We start from the raw sequence: 26,213 nt of genomic DNA on the forward strand, positions 1-26,213 counted from the left end.
AATTCTTAAACCTATATGTTTTGTAAAAAAAGTTCCAAAACAATCTGATTACAGATCATAGTAGTTGAAACCCTATTTCATTTCTACAACATGGTTACAACTGTTTAGCCATATTGTAGGAAAAACTCTCTTCATGGTCCGGGTCAGAATTCGAGTGTCAAACCATTGTCATGAGGAAAACTTTGTTTTCAAAATCACGTTTAGAATTAATGATAAGGACAATATTCTATTATTTTAATGTAATTTAAATCATTAGTAATACTTTCACCATTTACAACCTTACTTCCAAATTTAATACATGTATAATGTAACAGGTGAACATTTAAAGTGTTTTTTTTTTATGTAGAGAGAGTAAGGTACTAATATCATAGACTGAATAAAACATTGAAAGTGTTCGATCTGCTTTACTTGTATTCTGTAGAGAGGCAAACTTTGTGGAGAAAATGAATCCAAAATACCTGATACCACAATCTGACTTTAATTTACAAATAAATTGTGTAGTCATATTTCATTGTTATTTTCGCTTAAAATGTAATGTGTAAACTAATTCATTAATTTAACAAAGCATTAAATTTTGTACATGTAATTGAATTTATTACTTTTTGAATGAATGTAACGGTAAAGGAAATAGTAGTGACAAAATTACAAAGAAATGGTACGTTAATGCATTGCATTTCGAAGTAATTGACCCCAGATCTAACCTAATGTTACATGTATTTCAATACAGCTAATGTACACCCAAAAGGAAAAATGCTGTAAAAACTGTACATTAATTTTGAAAATTTACAATACCGTCTTTCCTCTTTGAATTCTTTATTTCTATTTACGTTTTGCCGTGTATTTTTTTTTGTACAAACTCTGACTAGTTTGTAAAATAAGGTATATAGGTTATACTGTATCTCATATACCAATTTTTGGTTTGAGTAAATAAATTGAACTGTTACAGTGAGAATAAAAAGAAGATAAAATTAAAAAAATAATAATCAGAGAGACAATTCTCTTTTACTCTCTCTTTACTTAGTTAAGCCCGTGTCATAATGTCACGATTTTTGGTTACGACAGAGTACGAATTGAAAAATCGTACTAATTCGGCTTTCATCGTGGAGATAGTCGTAGGATATCTTCATAATTCGTGTTTCATCGCAGCAAATCGCTAAAAGCGGCGATTGTTTTGAGCATGTTCAAAATAATCGTGGCCACAGTACGATTTTTAATTATCCGTAGCCGATCGTACAGCCATCGCAATTTCACTCGTACACATATTCGTAGTAAATCTTCGACATTCGTAGGGCACTCGCAGAACTTCCAACGCTGCGAGTTTCCTACGACTTATCGCGAGTGTCCCACGAGTTTCTGCTAGTGTTTCTCGACATAAAAGGAATGTAGTTTGATTTCATGCGAATATGATACGAAAACAGGCGATTGACGGCGAGTGCAATACAAGTACCGTGCGAGTGAACTACGAATTATTACGAATGTACGCGTTGACTATAAAAGAAGTTATCTGATGATTACCTTGTCAAAAATCAAAATGCCGCCATGAAGAAAGGGTAAGAAAACGCAAAAAGAAACTGAAAAAAAACATGTTGTCCTGAAATTGAAGAACGTGGTGATTTGACTCAAGATCCAGAAGAACCACCAGAAGAACCACCAGAAGAACCACCTCCACAAGAAGAATCAGAACCTTTACAAAAAAAGAGGCGACAAAACCTGAATTTTAGTGAGGAACAAGAGGCAGAACTTGTAGAATGGCTAAAGAACCACCCTATATTTTACAATAAAGGATCAAAAGAATACAAAGATACACAAAAAGCAGCGCCTTTGGCAGGAAAAGGCTCAACAAATGGATGTTCCAGGCATGGATTTTACATGGAATGATGCATTTTGGGAAAATTGTTGCACTCTTAATATAGATTTTTTGTTAATTTACATTACATCTTTGTTTTCTTTTTAGTGGAAGATTTACAAATCTGGTATAAAAGCATGTACACTATATATGGAAAATTGTCTCAATATGAATCAGGTGACGGTCGAAAGGAACTTACAGAGAGAGACAAATGGGTCAAAGATTCATTTTCTTTTCTATCCAGCCATATAGTTCGTGTAATCAGTAGACAAGCTGTAAGTGTAAGTATCATTACAATACTTTAAGAGTCAATAATATATCTACTTTTTCTATCTATATTTGATAAATGCTTTTAATTGCTGTAGTTCCGGACAAAAATGGGGCCTGGACAGCTCAAATAAACCTGACACACCTCAAACGATCGATATTGAAGAGGAAATCGAAAATGAAGACGATCAAGAAAAACAACGGAGTACCTCTTCCAATATCACTAAAAATCCAAGCTCTACAAACTTGCCAAGCATGAAGGCACGTACCGGTACTGCAAAAAAGAAAACAAACACCAGAGATTCGGACATGTTAGCACAACTTAATGAGAGGGTAACGGAGACAAAGACATTGCAGAACAGAATTGACGAGCTCGTGAAGTCAGCAGATAATCCCCGCACAGCTTTGGCAAATTGGATGGGGACCGTGTTTCCTTATATCCATGACGACTTGTGGGAACAATATCTTCGTCAATCTTTCGACAGTCTCTTTTGGTATTATTCGGAGTCGAATAGAATACGACGACAAAGAGATCAGGTCTCAAATCCGACAGGTTTACCATCATTTCAGCAACAGCAAAGAGCAAGTGAAGAACAGCGACAAAGTTGTGGAGGTTTTCATCCAATCAACTGGGACACAACACCGCCTCGTTATGACCAACAACAACAGGTCCAGTCAACCCCAAGATCGTCCTCAAAATCCTTCCATATTTGCCTTGTCATTGGTCATTTGCAAAATTATTTTGTTAAAAAACATTCTGATTGTACACACAAGTACTCTGAAGTTGACATTAAAAGGATGCTTGAGTTTCTGATTGACAATATCTATGTGGTTTTTGGAGACCAGGTCTTCCAACAATCTATTGGAATTTCTATGGGTACCAATTGCGCCCCGTTATTAGCAGACCTTTTTTTGTATTCATATGACGCAGAATTTGTCCAAAACCTTGCACGTGAAAAGAAAAAAACACTTGCTGTGGCCCTCAACTCGACATTTAGATATATCGACGACATATTGTCAATTAACAATGGCTATTTCCATTCTTATGTCGATACGATATATCCTGGTGAGCTTGAGATAAAAGATACCACAGAGTCTGACACATCTGTTTCATATTTGGATATATTACTTGAAAAAGACGTTAAGTGTAATCTAACAACCAAGCTTTATGATAAACGTGATGACTTTAACTTTTCAATCGTCAACTTCCCTTACTTATGCAGTAATATACCTTCATCACCTGCATACGGGGTATATATCTCTCAGCTGATTCAATACGCAAGAGCATGCTCTACGTATGTACAATTTCTAAAACGAGGTAAATTATTGACAAACAAGTTGATGAAACAAGAATATCAGCAGCCTCGTTTAAAGTCATCATTTCGTAAGTTCTATGGTCGATACAATGACATTGTCAGCAAATACAATTTATCATTGAGTCAAATGCTGACTGACTTTTTCATACTAATTGTTAGGCCATTATTTACACACTGAATTGTCGACGGATTTTTCCGTTATTTCCCGATCATGACAAGGAGCACACGGCGGGTGTGACCGGTCGGCAGGGGATGTTCACTCCTTCATGGCACCTGATCCCACCTCTGATGTCTTAGAGGTCTGTGTTTGCTCTACTCCTATTTTGTAATGTTTAATGGACTTTTGAGCTAGAAAACTGTTCGTTATCTCCACACATTTCATTCAATTTTGTACCGCATATCAACTTAGAAGTACTTTTAAAGGATCTGAATGATGGAAATGATCTTGCTTGGGATAGCGTTGTGTTCCATTCATTACTCCGTTCTAAATTTGTCTCAAGAAAAATATCCGGGCCCTGTTTTACGAAAGAACTTACGACTACGATCAAAATGTTATTATGCAAATAACTTTCCTTTTCGCATTACTTTGAAAATGGTTTGAATCTTTTTGAAAAGAATTTAGAAAGATATATTTATGCAAACAATTTTAACAGAACCATAAGTTTTGTAAGATTTTTCAATCAACTAAGTTTTTATAGTCTTAGTCGTAAGTTCTTTTGTAAAACAGGCCTGTAAAAACTGATTTAAACCAATCTGCACATGACTTTCCCTTTTTTGTATGCAGCTTTTTTTTTTTTTTACAAAGGTATATGGATCTACAACAGGGGCCATTCTCTATATATATATATATATGACTCTCCTAAGGATGTTGCCGATACTGACAACAACAATATTCCTTTCCACTTATTTGCGTCAGCTAAGTCAAATTTCTTGGGTTGGTCTTCACTATGATACGAACTTTCCAATCATCTGGTGCTGTTTCTGTCTACCAAATAGTTTGCAGGGTATCAGTAAGAAGTTCAGGTGTAAATACTTCCTAACCTTTCAACATTTCTGCATGTACTTGATGGATCCCTGGGGTTTTCATATTCTTAAGAAGTTTGATGGCCTGTTTTGCTTCCTCTACCCTTGGTACGTTAGTTATGATGTCCACAGTGTCTGTACACCAGATGTCCACTATCTGGATGCCTGTTTATTGTTGGGTTTCACTACCATCCATCATGTGTTCAGTTTCCCGAATAGTTTCCATCCTTCCCTTACTATTTTCTTCGGCTCTGGTATCTGTAGCAGTTAGAATTTTTACATGTTAGGTTTGCTAACCATATAAGCAAAACCCCTTGGACTCGGGGAACCAGTACTTTTCTGTCAGGGGTTTCCTTTCCTTAGTCACAGGTAATGGTTATTTAAAGTCGCCTTACTCGCCTTTTACCACTGTTACTCAGCTATAATAGCATTTCCATCATGGCCATAGGAAAAGGGGGGGGGCACAGGGGGGCGTGCCCCCGATAATTAGAATACTATAGAAACCATAGCTACTATATGCTTGTGCCCCTCAATGATAACGTCTGATGACCTTTTTTTTCTTTTGCTTGTCAAGAAATTTCGGTAGTTGATAGTGCCCCCCGACTGAAAATGTATGGTTGTGCCCCCTCAAAGTGAAATTGCTTCCTACGGGCCTGTCCATGGTTACCAAACCGAGGAGATGTGACAAGTGACTTGCTGGCAGAACCTATTTGAAACGATGGATATTAACTCGAAGTTTTGTTGGGGAATCTCCGTGATCAAAGAAACACCCTTCGAGATCCTCACCAAAATTTGACCCCTTACTCTAACTTTTCCTCTTGGCTCAGCCGCCCCCCCCCTTCCCATGCAACTTACAAAACCCTAAGAAATGAATTAAAATTCAATGTGAAGTAGTGAACCTGTATAGGTACTAAAATTCCAACCTTAAACAATATCTAATTTATGTCTATACTCAGAGATCTTTCATGTATGCGTTTTCGTTTCTAGTACATGTATAATCCCGTAGATAAGAGATATAGGATCGCTTCATATTATCTACCGAGTGCTAAAAGGTCTTGTAGAAGTAACTGTCGGACACAATTTAACTAATGTATCTAACGTAAGATCACAAGCAAACGATGAATGATTTAATAAATTAATGCTGAAAGTCACAAATCACAGTAGCTGTTGTTTCTCATCTGCACATTACTTCATTGGTACGGTTGATACAACACATCATATTGAGGATGATGATGATTATAATTATTTTTTACAAAGTTCTTTCAACAAGCTGAAAATAACCAAATAATTCATAAAGTGGAATTGTGAAGGTAAAAAAAAAAATACACACACGCAACCAATCAAAGAACAAGCCAGCAAATAAATCAGAAACCAATCCTGGAAAGTTTGGTAAATTTCGCAATATGTCAACTGCGTTGAAAATGCGGACTCTCACAGAAGAAAAGTAGGCATTTATTTCTTATCTTTATAGGTATTTCAAGAACGATACTTCGAACGCAGATATGAATATTGTCGCGAAAAATCTTCTCTGTAAGTTGTTTTTAGCGATAAATGTTCACTGTTAATTATTTTATTGTGATTCTAGGTTTTACATATTCATTTCACATTTCAGTTTTGCTAGTCCTTTTCTCCGTCACAAGACGTGTTCAAGGTAAGTACGACTCAACTGTATTATCAGACAGATTATTAATTTAATGGACAAAATTGGTGCTTCACATAATTTTTTTACTAATGCAAATAAATTAAAAATATCATTCAGGATATACCGAATCTTTTCATGAGACCAATTACAAATTGTTGTGGACAAGTTATAAATCATTAACAGTAATCTATTTGTATCATCAGGTTTGACTTGTCTAAGATGTTCTGACGTCACTGAGCCCAGACTCTGTAATAAAATAGAACACTGTAATGATGGAGAGGTAAGATCTAATATCATTTTAAGGTAGCCCTGACTTTGTAATAAAATAGAACATTGTAATGACAGAGAGGTGAGACTTAATAGAATTGTAAGTTATTGTATGGTAGTCCAAACTTAAACATTCTAATACACATGCACTGATTAAAAACTGTCCTTGACAGGTGTGCGCAGTACAACAGTACCGAGCTGATAATGGTGACATAGGATATTGGACTGGATGTTTTCCTAAACAGGTCTGTCCACTTCAGATTTGTGAATTCTAAAATTTCTATAGGATTACACAACGGCGACTATCAGAACTTAAAAATTCATTTTATTCCCGTAGATTCATCTTTATTATGCTGGTTGTTTCTAATGTTATGGGTTATATTGCACAAAGTATATTTTAATTGTAAGGTAAATTTTAGGAATGCACAGCCGTGGATAATAGAACAGTAGTCACCCGAAAAAGAAGTCAGTACATAGATGGCGTGGTTCAGTGTCGAGATTGCTGTACATCAGATATATGTAACGCCTACGGATGTGGTTCTCCAAGTCAGTACATTTATTTATTACCAAGACTTGGTGGACATCGCATCTAAGTTCCCTCTGCATATGAAAATAACACTGTGAATACCATAATTTATGACAGAACAGTTAACGATAACAATTGAGGTCAAAGCAGTTCATTATAGTGGGCTGAATGTTCAATATAAACATATATCCCTCTGGTTTCATTATTTGGAAAATGATATATTACTCAGTTTTCTAACATAATGAAGATAAAAAATCAAAATATTTTTACCACGGCCTACTAAGTTTGAAAGAGGTAATGCTTTCCTTTATTTGTCTGTTTGTTAACAAGATATGTTTCAATACAAATCTTGCCCTATATTTTTCTTAAATATGAAAGTGATGTTAAAAATTAAAACTGAGATGCTTTCTGAATCATTGAAAGTCCATGCAGAAAGAGCATAAAAATCATTTTTCTCACATGACCTTCTAAATGCTAAATGTGACGTCATGAACTTGTGCATTTTCCCGTACTTTCTTAAAAAGTTGCAGAAGACATCAATTTTCAATGAAATTTTCTTTCAGATGACACAGACCACATGCATCGCCCACAAAGATTTTGTGATATGTGATTTTTCAAATAATTTTACGCAACATATCCAAAAATTAAAGTGGGCGACGGCTGTGGACACTATTTTTTGAAATGAAAATAACCCTTGAAATGGGTCATTTTAAGGCTATTTCTGCCGTTAACAGAGAAATGCATCAAATTAATGACGTCTTATTTCCAGAATGGCCCTCCTTCATTCCATGTTCTTTCCTGATTTATCACAGTCATATATACTGAAATCATATTTAAGCCAGTTTCAAAACTTTTTGAAAACATAAAATTTTTAGGGCACAATAAAGCCAAAACCGTATACCTTCTTCTTTAAAGGTAATGCGTGTCCTGTGGTTTAAAAAAAAAGGATTCGTGTATTTTATTTAAAAAAAAAATCCACGGATATTACCCCTTCCCGAATTTTACGAATATAATGTCATACTAGAACGTCACCAATGATGTGAACAGTGAGAAAGTAATATTTAATCCAGGATCGAAATAAAACTCGTGATTCCTTAATGAGATGTACAGATCTACACTGTATGAATGCTCTCTAGTTACAGGTATTTTAAGCTTACACAGACAAATGAATTTTCATGAATTTTTGGAAAGGGATTACTTGACCGATGCTTGTTTATCCCATTACATGTCAATTTCCCTATAATAATATAATAAACATGGAAACAGACAGAATTTCTAGTTTTAGTTATATCTATACAATCAACGATATAAAAGATTTGATTTATTCATTCATATCTTTTGATAATTGCACGTTATCTAGTCTTTTTTTTTTTTTTTATTTATCTCTTTTAGAATACCCTGACTCCCGGGGGCCTATTTGTTTTGATTGTGAAGATGTGGCGGATCCAGCCGACTGCCATAATATAACCCCGTGTAATCTCAACCAAGTATGTCATACGTATGTAGCAATCAATTGTTCTCTTTTCCCCAAATGTTGGAGAACATGTATAAATACAGCTGTATTTTCTCTAGCTTCCAAATCTCTGTAAAGACGATTATTTTCGATTTATTACTTGATTTCTTATATATAGATCACATTTTGTTTAAGTCATGAATATGGAAAGTGTTTGACATCATTCTTGCTTTTAAAGCAAGATTAATATCAAGCACTTACGAGCTAGATGTCATTTATTAAATCATGATCCTTAAAAAAAGATAGACTATCCCTGGAAATTATATAGTAAATTATACATGATCATAAACATACTTTTAATTTGTCTCTAAAAAATTCAAAAGATTTGTATCATGTCATTTTGTACTACAATTTCCAATAATCCTATCAAATGCTACATGTAGGATAAAGACTTTCTTGTCAATGGGATGTGAAACATGTTAAAACTGTTTATCCCAATCTAAATCACAAATCAATCGAAAACCTCTTCAGCCTCCATCCATTCAGTTGACAGTCCACCAGATCTTGGTACTTGAGTTTTTTCCCATTATATACATCCTCGATTACTGTCAGTTACTGTCAGTTCCAAAAGAATGTTTTATTAATAGTCACTTACCAGATGACTATGTTGGGACTTCTTGTTTGTGACTACTTTTTCAGGTAGAAATTCCATTCTATGTATCAGGTCAACCCGAATCTATCAATCTGTTGCTATTCCCAACAAAACATTTCTTTCCACAATGATTTTATGTCCTTGAATTCTTTCACAAAGTTGACATTTTGCAGCCCATCTATGTTCTTCTTGTTTCTCTCCAATATAGTCAGCCATACTGGCAAGTCCTCTACCATGTTTCAAAGTGCATCACCCAAAGACTTTGAGCAATTTCATGAAATATGCTCCAAGTTGGCTGGTTTACTACAGAAAACACACTTTTGACCATCTGTCATTCTCCATATCGCAAGATAAGTTGGGCTTGGAAGAACTCAAGTAATTTTAGCATAAATTGAAATTTAGATAGCTCAATCTTCAAAATATCATTCTATTCTAACTTCACCTACCGTGTGTATTCCAAATTTATCCAACTTTTAGGTTTCATCATCCCAACTTCTTTCAGCTTTCTAGAATCTTCTCCGATTATTTGCACTTCTCTATATCCAATATTCTGTTCCTCCTCTCCTGAAGCCTTTCCCCATTTTCTTACTGCTGTGACATCAAGCCCCTGCCTTACTATTGCCAATGTCCCGACTAACTTACTATTCCTCAAACGAAACTGCTTCCTCTACAGTTCTTTTTACCGACTACTTCCTCCCTGTCCTTATTTCTACTTTTGCTCTCCTTTTCCTTTCTAACATGTAACTTCAGATGTGGATGTACTTTTGTAGATTTGGATTTCCTTATTTCCTTATGATAAATTTAAGAGGTACAAAGGGTGATTGAAAAGTTTGCGAACTAGTTGAATAACTTACATACAAGAATTCAAATTGGGTTTTTGAATTTATTCTCTTTTAAAGTAGGTCCTCCAGCTTTATACACATCTGTCACTGTTCTAACCATGTACAAAATACATGACCCAGGCCCTCACGTGACATGCTCTGTAATGTACTGTTCACAACAGCCCAAACATTTTCCAGAGTCTAATATTTCTTTCCACGCAAGTAATATTTCAAAAACAAAAATATTCCAGAAATCACAAATTGCCAAATCTGGGTTAGGGTGAATAGATTAGTTTTTCTTTTCCCTGTTTTAGCATGGAGTCCATCATACCGACTCTCCTGGCTGGGTGTGTTGTCTTAGTGCAAAATGGATAATGTGGATCAAGTTTGGCCGTTTTTTCTTCAACGGCTCTCATCAAATTTGATCTGGAAACAGTCTCTCAAATAATTAATTTTTTTTCGGGGAAACCAAGTGATCAGCAATTATTCTGTTTATAAAATCCTCAGCTAATTCTCTGACTGTGAATCGGCGATCTTTTATTTTGAATTGCTCAACTAGGGACACATATCTTCCCGTACCAAAGTTCATTGGGCACCCAGATCATCATCTTTAATCGTCTCCCTTCCTTCACAAAAACGATACACCCTTACTACTAGTATTTCAAGTTTTTGCACGCCCTTTGTCCCCGTAATCATTATATAAATCTGTAAAGATTTCCTTAGATTTACGTAAATCTTTGCTCCAGTACGACTGAGTCGCCAATTTTTGTCGCAAGTTATCTAAAAATATTTACGTCATCTTTACATCGTGACGTTAAAAACGAGACAAAACATTATGTGACACATTATATTTTTATCACGTGCTTAAGACTATATGTGTACCAATTCTATGTCTCAGCTCAACTTCCCTCTTTCGTGACTTTTCCCTCTGTTCCATTGTATACATGTACATGTCAAGACTTACAATATATATAATTGATGTTTTTGCCTCTATCTTCTGTCAATACTGCTTGCTAAGGTATTCAGAAGTGCATCAACATTTAAGTCTTTTGCTGTGACCCTTTGACCAATTTACTTTTCTCCTCTCTTCTTGTACCGAGTTTTAAATTCTGTGTGTGTTCCGTCCTTATTTGTTGTTGCCTGCAGTTCTCTTCAATCTCCCTTTAGCTGGTTGTTCTTCTCTGTTTTGTGGGATCCTTGTATCTTCTTCATTGCCTTACACATTTTTGCTCTGGTCACTTGTTTATGTCTTGAACCACTTCTCTTTCTTCTCAATAGTTTGACTTGTCTGTTTGACCGCTGATCCAGCTTTCATTACCATCTTTCCCATGTGCATTTTAAGGCCTCGTTAATTCTGCATACCTTTCCACAGCTGCATATTTTCCTTTATTCAAAGCCGCTATCATTGCTTGTAGTTTCCTGATTATTTGTCTCTACAGGTTGCTTATCCCCCATCGCCCGTGCGCGACCTCCGGTGTCTCACTATAAATTTGTCCATAGCGTGATGAAATGGGTCCCAGGCTGCAGAAAATTTCTTTGGCCTACTGCTCCTCTGATCCCAGTCTCTCTGGCTGTCCCCTGTCTCTTTGCGTTGCGTCATCCAGACTTTCCTGACTGTCAGTAATTTCCCAAATAGAACTTCCTATATTTATCTTGGTGGAAAAGATACATAACTTTGTCTTCAGGTGGTTCCTCCAACATCAGATGATCACTATAGCCTCTAGAAGTGGATCGACTGGGGTTATGAAGTCCTAGCCCGGAACCACTTGGCTCTCCATCACTACTGTTCTCCCAGTAACTGTCTTTCCACTTGTTTGACCCCCTTCTCCACAATCACATGGATGTTATCTCTGTCTCTCTTACCAGCCTCCTCTCTGTTCCAGTTATACAAATGACTCTTAGTGCTCTCCACTTGAATGCATGGCCCTTACACAAATCCTTTATACATCCCACTTCTACTGCGGAAATCATACATTCTATACATTTAATTGTCAGTCCTTCACCACATCTTGGTACTTCAGATTTTTCTGCTCAAATGCATGAATTTTTGATTTGGTATTCCCATGGCTTGTCAGTTCCAAAAGAATTTTCTGTTTTTGTTGACACCGACCATGTGACTGTCGGGCCTCTTGCTCATGACTGCTATTTCATGTGGAAATTCTTAATAAGACTACTGTACGTAATGACACGATAGAGCATACAATTATTTATTACTGTTAGTAATAAACTTTTATGTAAATACACATCTTCATGGCATATAAATTAGCGTTTTATTAGCCTTGATGATTCTATTGTGGGGATAATATGCCTCTTTATGTATCTTCTTATTAATGTACAAAGTTCATCATTTTTGAATTTAGAAATCTGAAATAAATGCTGTATAAATATTGTGGCATTATATCTTCTCTTTTTTGGCAGAAATGTTTTATCTTTGAGAGGAAGGTTTTTGGACAAAAGTATTTCACGTCCAAATGTGAATCTCTGATGGTATGCTTTCTCCTCTTAAATTTTCAATATCAATAAATCAGTTTCTGGTGGTAATTTAAGAAAGCTACACAAGTTGAACTGATTCCAGGGCTGTCTACCACATTTCACGGGACCAATCGTCGGCAGGAAGCGTGATTTGCCGGGACTATGTATGCACTGTTGTGATGGTGATCTCTGTAATGCTGATTGCTCTTCAGCATCAAATGCCACCGTCAATAAACCAACCAGTCCAGGTATGAGTAGCTTTTGCATATCATCAGTACATAACTGAAGTTTAAAGAACTCGTTTGATCGAAAAAGTTTTTACTGTTCGACACATTTGAATGGGGGTCACAGGATTGAATCAATGTCTGAAATAGGCTGGGAATATTGATAAATGAAAAGGGTGAAGGTAACGAACTTAGATCAATCTCCTGATACAAAAAAAAAACAGGTCAAAACAAGGACTTCTGGGAACACTGGTGGTGGGAGCAGGTGCGCATAGGAGAAGCAAGAAACCCCTTTCGATCCCTTTCAAATTGTTGTAAAAGCAATGACCTAACAATTGGTATGAAAAATGTCAGTCGAAAAAAGACCGACCCAACAATAGGTTTTGTCTTAAAACTAAGTATTTGGTACTGCATAGAAACTTAAATGAGATCGACTTTCAAATCCTTTGAAATCTTAGAAAGGTTTTTAAAAAAAAAGGCGTTTGTAGATTAAGCACCCTAACACTCTTAACTTTAATCCACGTGAAAGGTCTCTATTTCTTATAGTACCTGTTTATTTTAACTACGTCATAGGATTCATTTATGAAAGAAGTAATTCTTTGAAGTCGTATAAAATGGCAATACCTCCTTTCAAGCAACCATTACGTAGAGAAATTAAAGTTTAGACAAGAATATGCAATTTTGAAAATTTAGTATTTGTTTCAATGAACGATCATTGTGGTATTTATTTGAGATTGCCATCCTAAGAAAGTCCTTGCATATAAATTATTCATTTTATTAATCTAAGGAATCACTGTCTAGTTAGTAGAATATGCCAGGGCATCAACGATAGTTGGAAACTTGGGATAATTTGCATAACGGACGAAGCCCGTTATTCATAAATTATCCCACGTTTCCAACTATCGTTGATGTCCCTGGCATATTCTACTAACTAGACAGTGATTCCATATATTTCCATTTCATTGTGAAATAAAATTGTAAATTTAGATTTTAAAAATTTAGACTAATAGGTTTAAATTACACGAGGCCTTCATGTCAATTTCAATAGTCCCCGCCCACTGACGTCAAACACAAAGACAGACGCACGAGATTTACATGCATATTAGGCCACCTTAGCTCCTGACCTATAACTTGGCGAAATTCACATTCCGGTAGAATGATCAAGAAATCAACTCAACTAACTTTCAAAGAGTTATCACAGAGGAAAAAAAAATAGAAATGGAAATATTTAATAATCATCACTGACAAATAGTTAAAGTTTATTAACCGGAACTACAAATTTAAAAGCAAGGTAATCTTCTTGACCAATTTATCTTATATCTTCACTTTGAATTGTCTGATCCAGTTTGTTTAGCGAACAGTATGACGAAGAGTGAGAGTTATCAAGAATAAAATTTTCTATTCACATTTTTTAATTTGTCAGATCAGTATGCAAATATCTCTAATATGCAGATATCTTTAATTAGAATACATGTGAACCCTTTTAAATACTCCTCCTATTTAGAACACTACAAAGGGTCATGTGTTCCGCGAGTCTGATGACAAAAAACATGACCACATTTTCTGAATTGATAATCCAGCATCATGCTGTATTATTTATGTGAGTGTTGCAACATGTATAAGTTAATTGAATGCAGCAGATTTTATAAGGTAAGTGATTCCAGCAATGTGTTTAAGTTATGTAAGGCCGTTCATCATGAAATGGTGGGAAAATGTGTCTCAAATGGGATGTAATGTTCTACCTAAAAATGTCCAACGATATTGATAATGTCATGTAAGAGGCAAGAGGCCTATTTTCGCACACAAAAAATTATTATTTATGATTTATGTAATAAATATAAGTCTTCTTTATAATGTGCATCTTTGAATCCACATTGACCGTGTTGTTTTGGTAGTTAACATATCTAGACCTTGCTTTTGTGACAAAAGTATCAAGAACTCGTGCTTAGTTATGAAGGTAAATTTGAGAAGGACTTTATGACAACGCTTAGAATCAATTCTGTGGAGGAGTCGCACATTTGACATTACTAGAAAGAGCGCTCGAATCTCGAAAATCAGATTGTAAAGAGTGCACTTAATTAAAAATCATTTTAGATATATTGACGACGTATTATCAATTAACAATAATAACTTCCATTCATATGTCGACTCGATATATTCAAGTAAGCTTGAAATAAAAGATACCATAGATTCTGACACATCTGTTTCATATTTGGATATTTTGCTAGAAAAGACGTTAATGGTAACCTAACATTGGGTAACAACCAAGCTTTATGATAAACATGATGACTTCAACTTTTCAATCGTCAGCTTCCCTTATTATATGAAGCAATAAACCTTTATCACCTGCATGTGGGGTTTATGTCTCTTAGTTGATTCGATACACAAGAGATTGCTCTACGCACAAATAATTTCTAAAACGAAGCAAGCTATTGACAAACAATTTAATGAAACAAGAATATAAACAGACTCGCTTGAAGTCATCATTTCGCAAGTTCTATGGTCGATACAATGACCTTGTCAGCAAGTACAATCTTTCATTAAGTCAAATGCTGACTGATATTTTTCATACTTATTGTTAGGCAATTCTCCACACACTGAATTGTCTACAGATTTTTCCCGATCATGACAAGGAGCATACGGCGGGTGTGACCGGTCGGCAGGGGATGCCCATTCCTACATGGCACCTGATCCTACCTCTGATGTTTTAGATGTCCATGTTTGCTCCTGATTTGCATTGTTCGAATGGACTTTTGAGCTTGAATACTGTTCGTTATCTTCATATTTCATTTTTAAAGATCAGGATTTTAACTGTTAATATAAATATGCGAAATCCTTTTACTTGGTTGAAGTCTTTCTTTAGATAAGTAGGCTAGGTTGGAAAGTAAAAGTGATTTCCCTTTTTATACAACAGTGTTGTATTGCCTTAATAAATGTAATAAATGTTATATTTTTAAAAGGATTAAAAATGTTTTAATAGTATAAAATAAAATGATAATTACCAGAAATCAAGATCAAAAGTCCAATCCAACAATACATATTGAGAGCATAGTATAAACAACCTACAACCTATGAAAACATAGAGGTTGGATCAGGCGCCAAGGCGGAGTACCTACACCCTGTCGACCGGTCACACCCGCTGTGAGCTCTTTGTTTTGATCGGGCAAATGGAAAAATCTGTAGTCAATTCAGTATGAAAATAATGGTCTAACAATTTGTTTTGAATACGTCAGCCAGCATTCAACCTAAAGGCAGGTTGTAATTTCTAAGTATATCATTGTATATTGTATTGACCATAGAATTAGCGAAAATTTGACTTTGAACATGATTTTTGATACCCTTGAAAATCAACTTATTTGTCAGTAGCTTGCCTCAATTTAGAAATTATTTCTACACAGAACATGCTCTTGCATTTCGAATCAATTGAAAGATATTAACAACATTTGCAGCTGATAAAGGTATATTGCAATACAAATAAGGGAAGTTGGCGATAGAAAAGTTGAAGTAACCACGTCAATCAAAGTTCAGTTGTTAGTTTGCCATGAATGTCTTTGTATGAAAAAGTCAGTCAAGTTGGACTTGATGATATATTGAATTTGCTGACAGATCACTGTATCGACCATAGAATTCACAAAATGCTGACTTAAAACGAAACTGTTGATATTCTTGTTTCAACTTATTTGCCAATAGCTTGACTGGTTTTAGAAATTGTTTGTACGTACAGCATGCTCTTGCGTATCGAATCAACTGGGAGACATTAACTCAATTAATTGCTGCATATATAAGAGAAGTTGACGATAGAAAAGTTGAAGTCATCACGATTATTATAAAGTTTTGTTGTTAGGTTCGATCGATCACTGTTCGTTATCTTCACCTTTTTCACTACCATTAACGTCTTTTTCTAGTAAAATATCCAAATACAAATAGTGATGGGATGTCTGTACATACGTCGTTCCTTTCGTTACGCTTGGAAGTAGCCATCCCTTATCCGCAACTAACCTTAACTTTTCCCTATTTACTACATAGTGATATATTGCATTATCATTATCTCATTATACGTTTCGATAGGACAGATATTTGGGGTTTCCCGTAGCAAAACATGGACACTGCCATTCTTTCTTGGGGGCACCCATTTCCTTTCTTCAACTCATCCTATAATTCAAATAAAATTAATGAGACTTTCAAAAAATCTTTATGACACCGTGCCATGGTGCACCTCCTATTTTACTTTCTGATCGGTCATATATTTCGGATTTCCCATAACAAAACATGGATGTTGCTAATATTTTTATGTGAGGGAAACATTTTGTGAATTCAGTGCTCAAAGTACCTCTAGTTTATTCTTAAAGTAGAAATTCTTTAGTATCTTACGTTTTTAACTGTTTTGTTCATTTTTGATATTGCGGACAAATAAATCATCACAACCGCTTTGGGTTCTGCATGTTTGAGGAGATATGAACATTAATCTGATTAATTCCCAAAAGAACCGATTTCAGTTATAAATAATCTTAACAATTTTTTGTGCTTCTTTGTTTTCAAAAACTTTATTGATCAACAAGTAATTTTATTTTAAAATTTATATAGCTATGCCTGACCACGTTGCCTTCCATGCAATAGCTTACAGTCAAGCCAGTCCTGGAGTAATTATTTTCGATCACGTGATCACAAATATTGGAAACGGATACGACAATCGCTCCGGGATTTTCACTGTACCGACAACAGGACTATATGTGTTTTCTTGGAGCATAGAGACTTATGGACAGTTGACAGAAGGTGTTCTTCTAGTGAACGGATTGCAGCAGGGAATGTCAAAGTCTGACCAAGCCTCATCATACTACGACACAACTACCTCTTTCGCCGTCCTCAACCTTACAATAAACGATAAAGTCTTGATAAGACTTAAAAGCGGACGTGCAGAAGCGATGCATACCATGTTTTCTGGCTGGTTGCTAAATAAAACAGGTGTGTTAATCTAACTCTTTGAAAAAAGGGAAAACTAGAGCATTTATATTTCATACTCCTTGTAAAATCTTTATTTCGTATTTAGTGCCTCTAAACATACTAAATATACAAGTCTTGATTAGACTCAAAACGGACGTGCAGAAGCGATGCATACCATATTTTCTGGCTGGTTGCTAAATAAAACAGGTGTGTTAATCTAACTCTTTGAAAAAAGGGAAAACTAGAGCATTTATATTTCATACTCCTTGTAAAAATCTTTATTTCGTATTTAGTGCCTCTAAACATCTAAATATACATGTTCATACTAACCAACTGTATAAATGGCCTAACGGTTTTAGTATATATATATAGCTGAGAGTGTTTGCATATCCATTGGTTTTATATATGTTCAGTGTCTGAACGTAAAGAATTGCCCCAGTCTTGTTTCTTTTGTTTTTAAAATGATTCCCATTAATATAGTTTTATAATCAGGTATTTCACAATCAACGGATTCATGTCCTGGCTAAAATCGAGCATAAGATGAGTAGCAACTTTGTTTTTTTCAATAAAAATTGTCGTACAAAGGAGTATATCAGCAACTGGAAAAAGAGATGCAATATTCTGATTTTAAATAGAAAGAGTTTTGAAAGTTTTCTTTGTAATAGTTCAGATAAGCTTACTGAATGGAGAAGATGCTTTGTTATATCCTCAGTGCAAACATTGGTTGTCTTTTGTTATATAATACACCCTCTGTCACCTATGATATGATTTGTTTTCGTAATGTGATCCCATAGGCTGGAAAGGGATTATTTTGTAATGACCCCAGGGTTGGTTGGTAAACCTCAAGGGTTGTTCGTGGTGATCTTCGACAGGGTTTAGTTTTTGATGATCGTCCCCAGCGGTTTGTAGTACGTATGTAGTGACCGTCCCCATGGGTTGATTTGTGGTGATCGTCCTAGGGTTAGTTTATTGTGATCTTCCCCAAGGGTTTGGTTTGTGGTGATCGCCCCAGCGGTTTGTGTATCGTGATTGTTCCCCAGGTATAAGTTTGTGGTGATCGTCCCTGGGTTGGTTTATTGTGATCGTTCCAAATATTGGTTCAAAGTAAACCCCAGATTACGTATGTAGTGACCGTCCCCAAGGTTTGATTTGTGGTGATCGTCTTAGGGTTGGTTTATTGTGGTTTTCCCCCAGGGTTTGGTTTGTGGTGATCGTCCCCAAGGTTTGGTTTGTAGTGATCGTCCCCAAGGTTTGATTTGTGGTGATCGTCATCAGGGTTGTTTTTTGATGATCATTTTCAAGGTTTGGTTTGTGGTGATCGTCCCCAGGGTTGATTTGCAGTTAACTCCAAATATTGGTATGATGTGATCGTCCCCAGGCTTGGTTTGTGGTGATTGTCCCCTAGGTTGTTTGTAGTATTCGTCAACAGAGATTGGTTTGTTGTGATCATGCCGGGTTTCTGTTTATCAACAGCGGTTAGTTTGAAGTGAAACCAGGGGTTGAACATATTGGAGCTTTCACAGGCACTTTACGTTGATATCTTTCTTATCACAAAAGTACCTCTTACCTAATAAATCACAAGACTTAGCGTAATTTATTAGGTAGGAGATGTTATTTGTGATAAGAAAAAAGCTTATACAGTAAAACGTAGTTATGAGGAAGTCGCTGGGGTTCGAATTTTACTCCCTTATAACCGAGATTCTTTATGCCCGACAAGTCGCCATGGGGACTCATAGAAAAGTCCTAATAACCGAGATCTCCTTCTAACCGAGCTTACTGTGTAACGCTAATTGCAAGGTCCTCTTACAGTCAAACCGTGATTTCTGTAAATAAACATTCACTAATTATGCTAGATACAGGATTATTTTTGCCCGCATTATTTTCGCTCAACCACATATAAAAATGATTTGCTTTGTTTAAATTTTTAAATTAAATACTTACTTGTGTTGAATTTGCCTAATGACGAAAATAAATGGGATTTTAAAAAAACGGGATGAAAATTTTACAACATAGAGTATTACATATTCATTGCTGTCTTTTGTGATTTCTGTCCTCTTTTTTATTGCTGAAAAGGTTCTTCTCCCTTTTTCAGATAGCACAGCATTTTACACTTCCCTTTCGCATGATGTAACTGGTTCTCACATATACTTTAACAACGAGATCCTAGACACAGATAATGCTTACTCCACATCTAACGGGAACTTTGTGGCGCCTCGTTCTGGACTTTACGTTTTTATGATGTCAGGACTTATCTATGGAAGTTACGAGTTTAGCTGCAAGTTTCACTTCAGTAACAGTCTTTCTCAGCCGGATGTTTGGGTGGATTCGAGTAGCGGACAGTACGACAGCAGCAGTTATATGGCATTTGCCTGGTTGAACTCTGGTGACTCTGTGTATGTATACGCCAGTAGAATGGTGACCACCTCTGTGTTCGCTGGATGGCAGTTGATCGATGACAGAAGCGGTAACTCAATCATGTTGAATCGAAATAAATGAAATATAAAGCATACAGTGGTATTTGGAAATGAACAATCTCAAAGTAGAGTTTAGGTTTTTGGTAAATTTAATTAATTTTATTCATTCAAGATTTATTCAAAATCTAAATCAGAATGATATAACTTTGAATTTTGTCTATTTTTAACTTGATGTTTGAGGTGTAATCACCCTCTGCTTTAATTTCAATTTTTTTTTTTTTATTTTCAAACATTGATTTTTATCAACAACAGCATTAGACTGACTTGAAAAATGTATGAAGTAGTGCTTATTTATTTTCAGAATTTCATGTTTAACCACGATATGAAGAAAATATAACACATTGCAGAGGAGCAATAATTTATTATATCAAATACCATATCTTGGTTAAAATTTCTCTTTTTTCTGGAAAGAAGATTGATTGATTGATTCTATGTTGTTTTACGTCCCAATCGAGAATTTTTCACTCATATCGAGGCGTCACCATATACCGGTGAAGGGCTTCAAATTTTGACCTTTACTCGGCACTCAGGGCCATTGAGCAGTGGGGGATCTTTATCGTACCGACGCCTGCCGTGACACGGGGTCTCGATTTTTAAGGTCTCATCCGAAGGACCCGCAACTTTCAAGTGCCGAGCGCATGGCGAAGGAACAGTTGCTACCCATTTTTTACAATAGGTCAGTCGCGGCCGAGATTCGAACTCACGACCTCCCGATCACGGAGATGGAAAGAAGAAATATAAAATGCACGTATTTTCCACAAAAATTAAATATGCTAATAAGAACTATAATATGTTGTTTTTTTTTTGCACTGATAATATAAATAATATGAACCAATATGAATAATATGAACCAGTATTGATAATATGAACCAATGACTGGTTTAATTTGCAGTTGAGGCAAGGCTTTTTATTTGTAATTCATTTTTCAGGACAAACAAGTCAACTTTGACTAAAATCCTCCAAAATTTAACATTTGATTTCCTTGTTTGAGAGAATCCTACACTGCTGTTAAACTTCGATAATTTAACAATAAATCAGATTTGTATATAGGGAATATGCTGGAAATTGTCATATTTATGTTGAATGACTTCAAACTTAATCAGGGGATTCTTCAATAAAAATCACTGTTCGTGACCACATAATTCTGGATATCTGGATATGCATTGTGTTTTTCGTGTGTTACTTTCATACCCGCACTTTCTAAAGAAAATTCGGGTATATCGTTGTTGCCCTGGTCCGTCCGTTCATCTGTCCATCCACGTGTCACACTCTCTTCTTCCTCAAACTACTCTTACATTTTAAGCAGTATCCAACTCTTCTTTTGGATTAATTTGGAAGTGCCTTGAACAAGTGCAAAAAGATTTTGAAGTTTTCATTTTCCCTCCTAGGGGCCAAATGGGGATAAAAAAAAACCCAGTCCGCTGACATTTGCTGTACCATGCCCCAGGGCCATCCCTGATCTTTCATCTCCTTTTCCACTGAACGTCGGCATGTCTCCCTTTAGTCGCCCTCTGTTTCACTTTTCTGGTGGTGTCCATCTTAAGGCTACCTTGGTATATCTGATGTTTCCATTCTCAGGACATGACCAATCCATTTCCATCGTTTTTCTTTGATCTGGTCGGAAATGGCAGCTGTTTGTGTTTTTTCATAAGCTCCTCATTACTGATCTAGTTTGGTCAGAATATCTTGAATATTCTAAGTCATCTTGTTTGGAAGATACATGTATCTAGTTTTTGAGTAATGTTGTTTTTCACCTTCCAGGACTCAGATCCATAGAGGAGGACTCCAATAACATTTGTTTTGAATATCCTTATTTTGGTTTTGGTTCAGATAATTGAAGATTTCCAGATGTTCCGTAGGTTTGCAAAGGTGGCACAGGCTTTGCTATTCTATTTTCAACGTCCTTGGTGGAATCCCCATTGGCTGTGATCTTGCTGCCAAGATATATAAAATTGTCTACTTCTTCTATGCTGTTGTTTTTGCTGTAACTTCCTTATCTATCTTAGTATTTATCTTCATTAACTTTGTTTTGTTTACATTTATATATAGTCCAATTTGTCTGCTTTACTTGACTAGGTCATCAGTTTTGCTTTGGATATCCTTATATCGCTGTGCTAGTAAAGCTTGTTTAGCTTGTTCTGGTGATGGACATTCCTGGTTTAATACTGTTTCAAAGTGATTTTTCCAACAGGTAAGCTCTTCTTCTATGCTGGAGGCCAATTCCCCATCTTGTTTTCGCTTTGGTGTATCTGTGCTTTTGAATCCTCCACTAAGAGTTTTCGTGATGCGATAAAAGGTCCCCATGTCTTGTATTGAGGCAGCGTCTTCTGCATCTTGTGCAAGCTTGTCAACATAATCCCTCTTGTCCCTTCGTGCACTTTTCTTAACTTCTTTATCGTGTACTGAGTATGTTTCTTTTAGCTGGTCTTTTAGTCTGGCTGACTTGGCTGTTAGTATTTCCTTCTTTGTTTTAGCATCTTAGTTCAACCAATTCCCAGGTCTTAGATGATATCCATTCTTCCTTCTTTTTTTTCCTTTTCAGCCCCAGAGTTTTCTTTCCTGCGTCAACAAGTGTGGTGTTGAATTGTTCAATACCGATTTCTTGTTTATTTTTTTAGGATGGTAAATCGGTTTTTAACCTCTAGCTGAAATGAATTCATGACCGTGGGGTCTTTGAGTTTGCTCACATCCACTTGATGTGACCGTTGTTCCCCCTTTTTTTATCTTTCTCAATTTCAATTTCAGCTTTACTAGGACCAGAGTGTGGTCACTTCATATATCAACCCCTCTCAATGCTTTTACATCCTGCAATGTTCCTCTCAACATCTTGTTTATCAGTACATGGTCAATTTGGTTCTTAGTGTGACCATATGGTAAAGTCCTTGTTAGTTTATGAATGTTCCTGTGTTGGAAGATGGTGCCTCCAATAATTAACTTATTTTCTTGGCAGAAATCTACTAATCTACTTCCATTGTTGTTTATCACACCACAGCCATATTTTCCCATTATAGATTCTTTTCCTTCGTTGTTGGGGCCAACTTTTGCATTGAGATCACCCAATATGAGAAGTACATCATGAACTGGTGTTTGCTCCTCACCTCTCTGCAGTTTTTCATAGAAGGAATCCTTTTCTTCTTCTTTGTCTTCTGTAGGTGAGTAGCAGACTACAACAGTCAGTTCAGCATAATTTGAATGGAATCTTGCAGAAAGAAGTCTGTCGCTGAACGGTTTCCAACCTAACAAGAACTTCCCTAGTTTCCTACTGAATACTAAGCCTACACCACTGATTTGCTGTTCATCGTTTCTTCCCGAGTAAAGAGTCTGATGGCCAGTGGCAAGTTTAATTACAAGCCCCATTTCCTGTCCATCTAGTTTCACGTGTTTCTAGAATTTAGATGTTATACCTGTCCATATCCTTTAAAACTTTAGCCAATTTTCCTGTCTGGTAGAGGGTGCGGAAAGCAACCAACTCTACATACGTCTTTAGGGTGGAGGATGTTCACTATCTGGATGTCAGTTTTCTGCGCTGGGTTTGACTGCCATCCTTCATGTGTTTAGTTTCCTAAATAGTTTCCACCCTTTCCTTGGTACTATTATCCTCGGCTTTGGTTTCTGTAGCTGATTTTGACATGTGTTGCTGACCCTGAGCAACACGGAGGACCAGTGGTTTTCTGTCAGGGTTTTCCTTCCCTTAGGTCACAAGTTCCAGTTATCTAAAGACGCTGGAGACTCGCCTTTTACCTCTGTCACTCAGCTGCCATGGCATTTCCAGGGTCACCAAAACGAGGAGGTGTGACAAGTGACTTGCTGGCAGAACCTATTTGAGACGGTGGGCATTAACTCGAAGTTTTATTGGTGAATCTCCGTGACCAAAGAAACATCCCTCGAGACCCTCACCAGCATTTGACCCCAATTCGTACTAGCCCATTCATATATGGAATATGATCGAGAGGTTTCCTGTACATGTGCAATAAGGTTTCGGAATTTCGATTTTACCCCGGGGCTTTAGGGGTAAAAACAATGAAGTTTTTCTTTTTAAAAAAACTGGTTCCCTGAACTCGTCTTACATTTTTAGCTCACCTGAGCTGAAAGCTCAAGTAAGCTTTTCTAATCATATTTCGTCCGTCTGTCTGTCTGTCTGTCCGTCCGCCTGAAAACTTTAACATTTTCGACTTCTTCTCAAGAACCATTAGGCCAATTTCAACCAAACTTGCCACAAAGTATGTTTTCGGAAAAGGGGATTCAAGTTTGTTTAAATGAAGGGCCACGCCCTCTTCCAAGGGGAGATAATTACAAAATTAGTGAAAATGTATGGCATCATTTAAAAATCTTCTTCTCAAGAACCACTGGGCCAGAAAAAGGTAAAACTTATATGGAAACATCCTCAGGTAGTGAAAATTCACGTTTGTTCAAATCACGACCCCCGGGGTAGGGCGGGGCCGCAATGGACGATCAAAGTTTCACATAAGAATACATTGGAAAAATCTTTTAAAATCTTCTTCACCAGAACTACTGGGCCAGGTAAGATGGAACTGATGTGTACACATCCTCAGGTTGTGTAGATTCAAGTTTGTTCAAATCATGACCCCCAGGGGTAGGACGATCAAAGATTTACAAAGGAATGCAAAGGAAAAATCTTTAAAAATCTTATTTTCAAAAACAGCAATGCCATGATTGGTCATAGGTAGGGGCCACAATGAACCATTAAAGTTTTCCATCTGGAATACATAGGAAAAATCTTCTCTAGAACAGCAGAGCCATGATTGGTCATATTTATATGGAAGCATCCTCAAATAGTGTAGATTTAAGTTTGTTCAAATCATAACCCCCGGTATAGGTGGGGTCATAATGGATGATCAAAGCTTAACATAGATGTACATTGTAAAATCTTTAAAAATCTTCTCAAGAACAGCTAAGCTATGGTTGGTCATATTTATACAGAAGCATCCTAAGGTAGTGTATATTCAAGTTTGTTCAAATAATGACCCCTGGGGTAGGGTGGGGCCACAATAGAAGATAAAACTTGTATGAAAAAAATCTTTTTAAAATCTTTTAAAGCCATGATTTATCAAAGAAATATGGTAGCACCCTAAGTTAGTGTAGATTCAAGTTTGTTCAAATAATGCCCCCCCCCCCCCTTTGGGATTGGTTTATACCACTCATAAAATACCGACTCATAGCCAAAGTGCTCAAGTGAGCGATTTGGCCCATGGGCTTCTTGTTTGCAGTAGCCAAATCATCTTTTGGAAAATGATTGCTGGTGTCCTGTAGATGTGCCATAAGATTTCAGAATTTTGATTATCACTGTGGGGGCCAAATGGGGGCAAAAAGATGTTTTCTATTTATTTATTTTATTTTATTACAAAAAACTGGTTCCCTGAGCTCGTCTTGCATTTTGTTTTTGCACAAATAATTAACAACTTAAAGTTACATTACAGGGTTTTCCCTGAGACCCGGGGAAATTCCCCGCCTATAATGATATAATCCCCCGGTTAATTTAATATTCCCCCTAAACTCCCCACTAGGGGAGGAATCCTATACCCCTTCTACTTTTTTAATGTCCCTTTCTATTTCAATTCTTAGGGACAACCCTGCATTATCTTAAACTGGGGGGGGGGGGGGAGGGGGGTGTTTTATGTTAACATTTTTATCCCTCTTCAGACGTACACTACCATTGTTTTGTTATAAAACACTATCACTTTTCAATGTATTTTTATTCATTTATAGTGTCAAAATCAACGTATCCAGCTTTCCTTGCTCATCTAGGCAGTGACTCTTCCAGAACTCCAATTGTTTATGGTTCAACTCATGGCGGATATCACTATGGTTACTCAACAAGTACGGGAGTATTCACTGCCGATCGTGATGGATTGTATTTGTTTTTGTTTAATACAGAAGGTGACGACCAAATAGTGCGTACTGCACTGAGAGTCAATGGAGTGGAAAAATTCGAAACGAGATCGGACGGACGCCATTCTGGTTATGACGACACCGCCGCTGTTACTGTGCTTCAGTTATCTTCAAGCGATCGTGTCTCTATAGGAGTTAAATCTGGGACAGCTGATAGTGGGCAAACGCTATTTTTTGGCATACTTCTCTCTGAAATGTGACTTTTTCATATGAAATGACATTTTTTTGAGATGGAATTATAAATTTTGAGACTTTGTCTTTGTGCATTTATTTGTAAAATAATATATTAGTGGCTGAACTACGCAAAGAGCATCAAATTGATAAACTGTAGTCGGTTTTAAGAGATTTAAACTGTCATTATTTGTTTATTCAGTGGGTC

At 36.3% G+C, this 26,213-nt stretch overlaps 1 protein-coding gene across 1 annotated transcript; it reads left to right on the forward strand.

The window, feature by feature from the left end:
• The first annotated feature begins 1,403 nt into the window (after nucleotides 1-1,403).
• LOC133182540 (uncharacterized) lies at nucleotides 1,404-26,090 on the forward strand. Its single transcript, XM_061317388.1, has 13 exons — nucleotides 1,404-1,443; nucleotides 1,604-1,856; nucleotides 2,212-2,837; nucleotides 6,065-6,103; nucleotides 6,298-6,374; nucleotides 6,535-6,606; nucleotides 6,781-6,907; nucleotides 8,280-8,374; nucleotides 12,232-12,300; nucleotides 12,389-12,533; nucleotides 17,094-17,471; nucleotides 19,543-19,914; nucleotides 25,652-26,090. Exons 1-13 carry the CDS (start codon nucleotides 1,404-1,406, stop codon nucleotides 26,032-26,034), a joined length of 2,676 nt encoding a protein of 891 aa, XP_061173372.1. The 3' UTR covers nucleotides 26,035-26,090.
• Nucleotides 26,091-26,213: the final 123 nt, after the last annotated feature.

This window comes from Saccostrea echinata, unplaced genomic scaffold (genome assembly GCF_033153115.1).
Source record: "Saccostrea echinata isolate AGI-Se365-2 ecotype Australia unplaced genomic scaffold, CSIRO_AGI_Sech_v1 ptg000009l, whole genome shotgun sequence".
NCBI lineage: Eukaryota > Metazoa > Mollusca > Bivalvia > Ostreida > Ostreidae > Saccostrea > Saccostrea echinata.

Coding starts and splice junctions, on each gene's coding strand:
- LOC133182540 (XM_061317388.1), top strand. CDS start 1,404: ATGATACGAAAACAGGCGATTGACGGCGAGTGCAATACAA. Junction 2,838..6,064: donor CCATATTTGCCTTGTCATTG/GTCATTTGCAAA, acceptor TTCACATTTCAG/TTTTGCTAGTCCTTTTCTCC. Junction 6,375..6,534: donor AACACTGTAATGATGGAGAG/GTAAGATCTAAT, acceptor TGTCCTTGACAG/GTGTGCGCAGTACAACAGTA.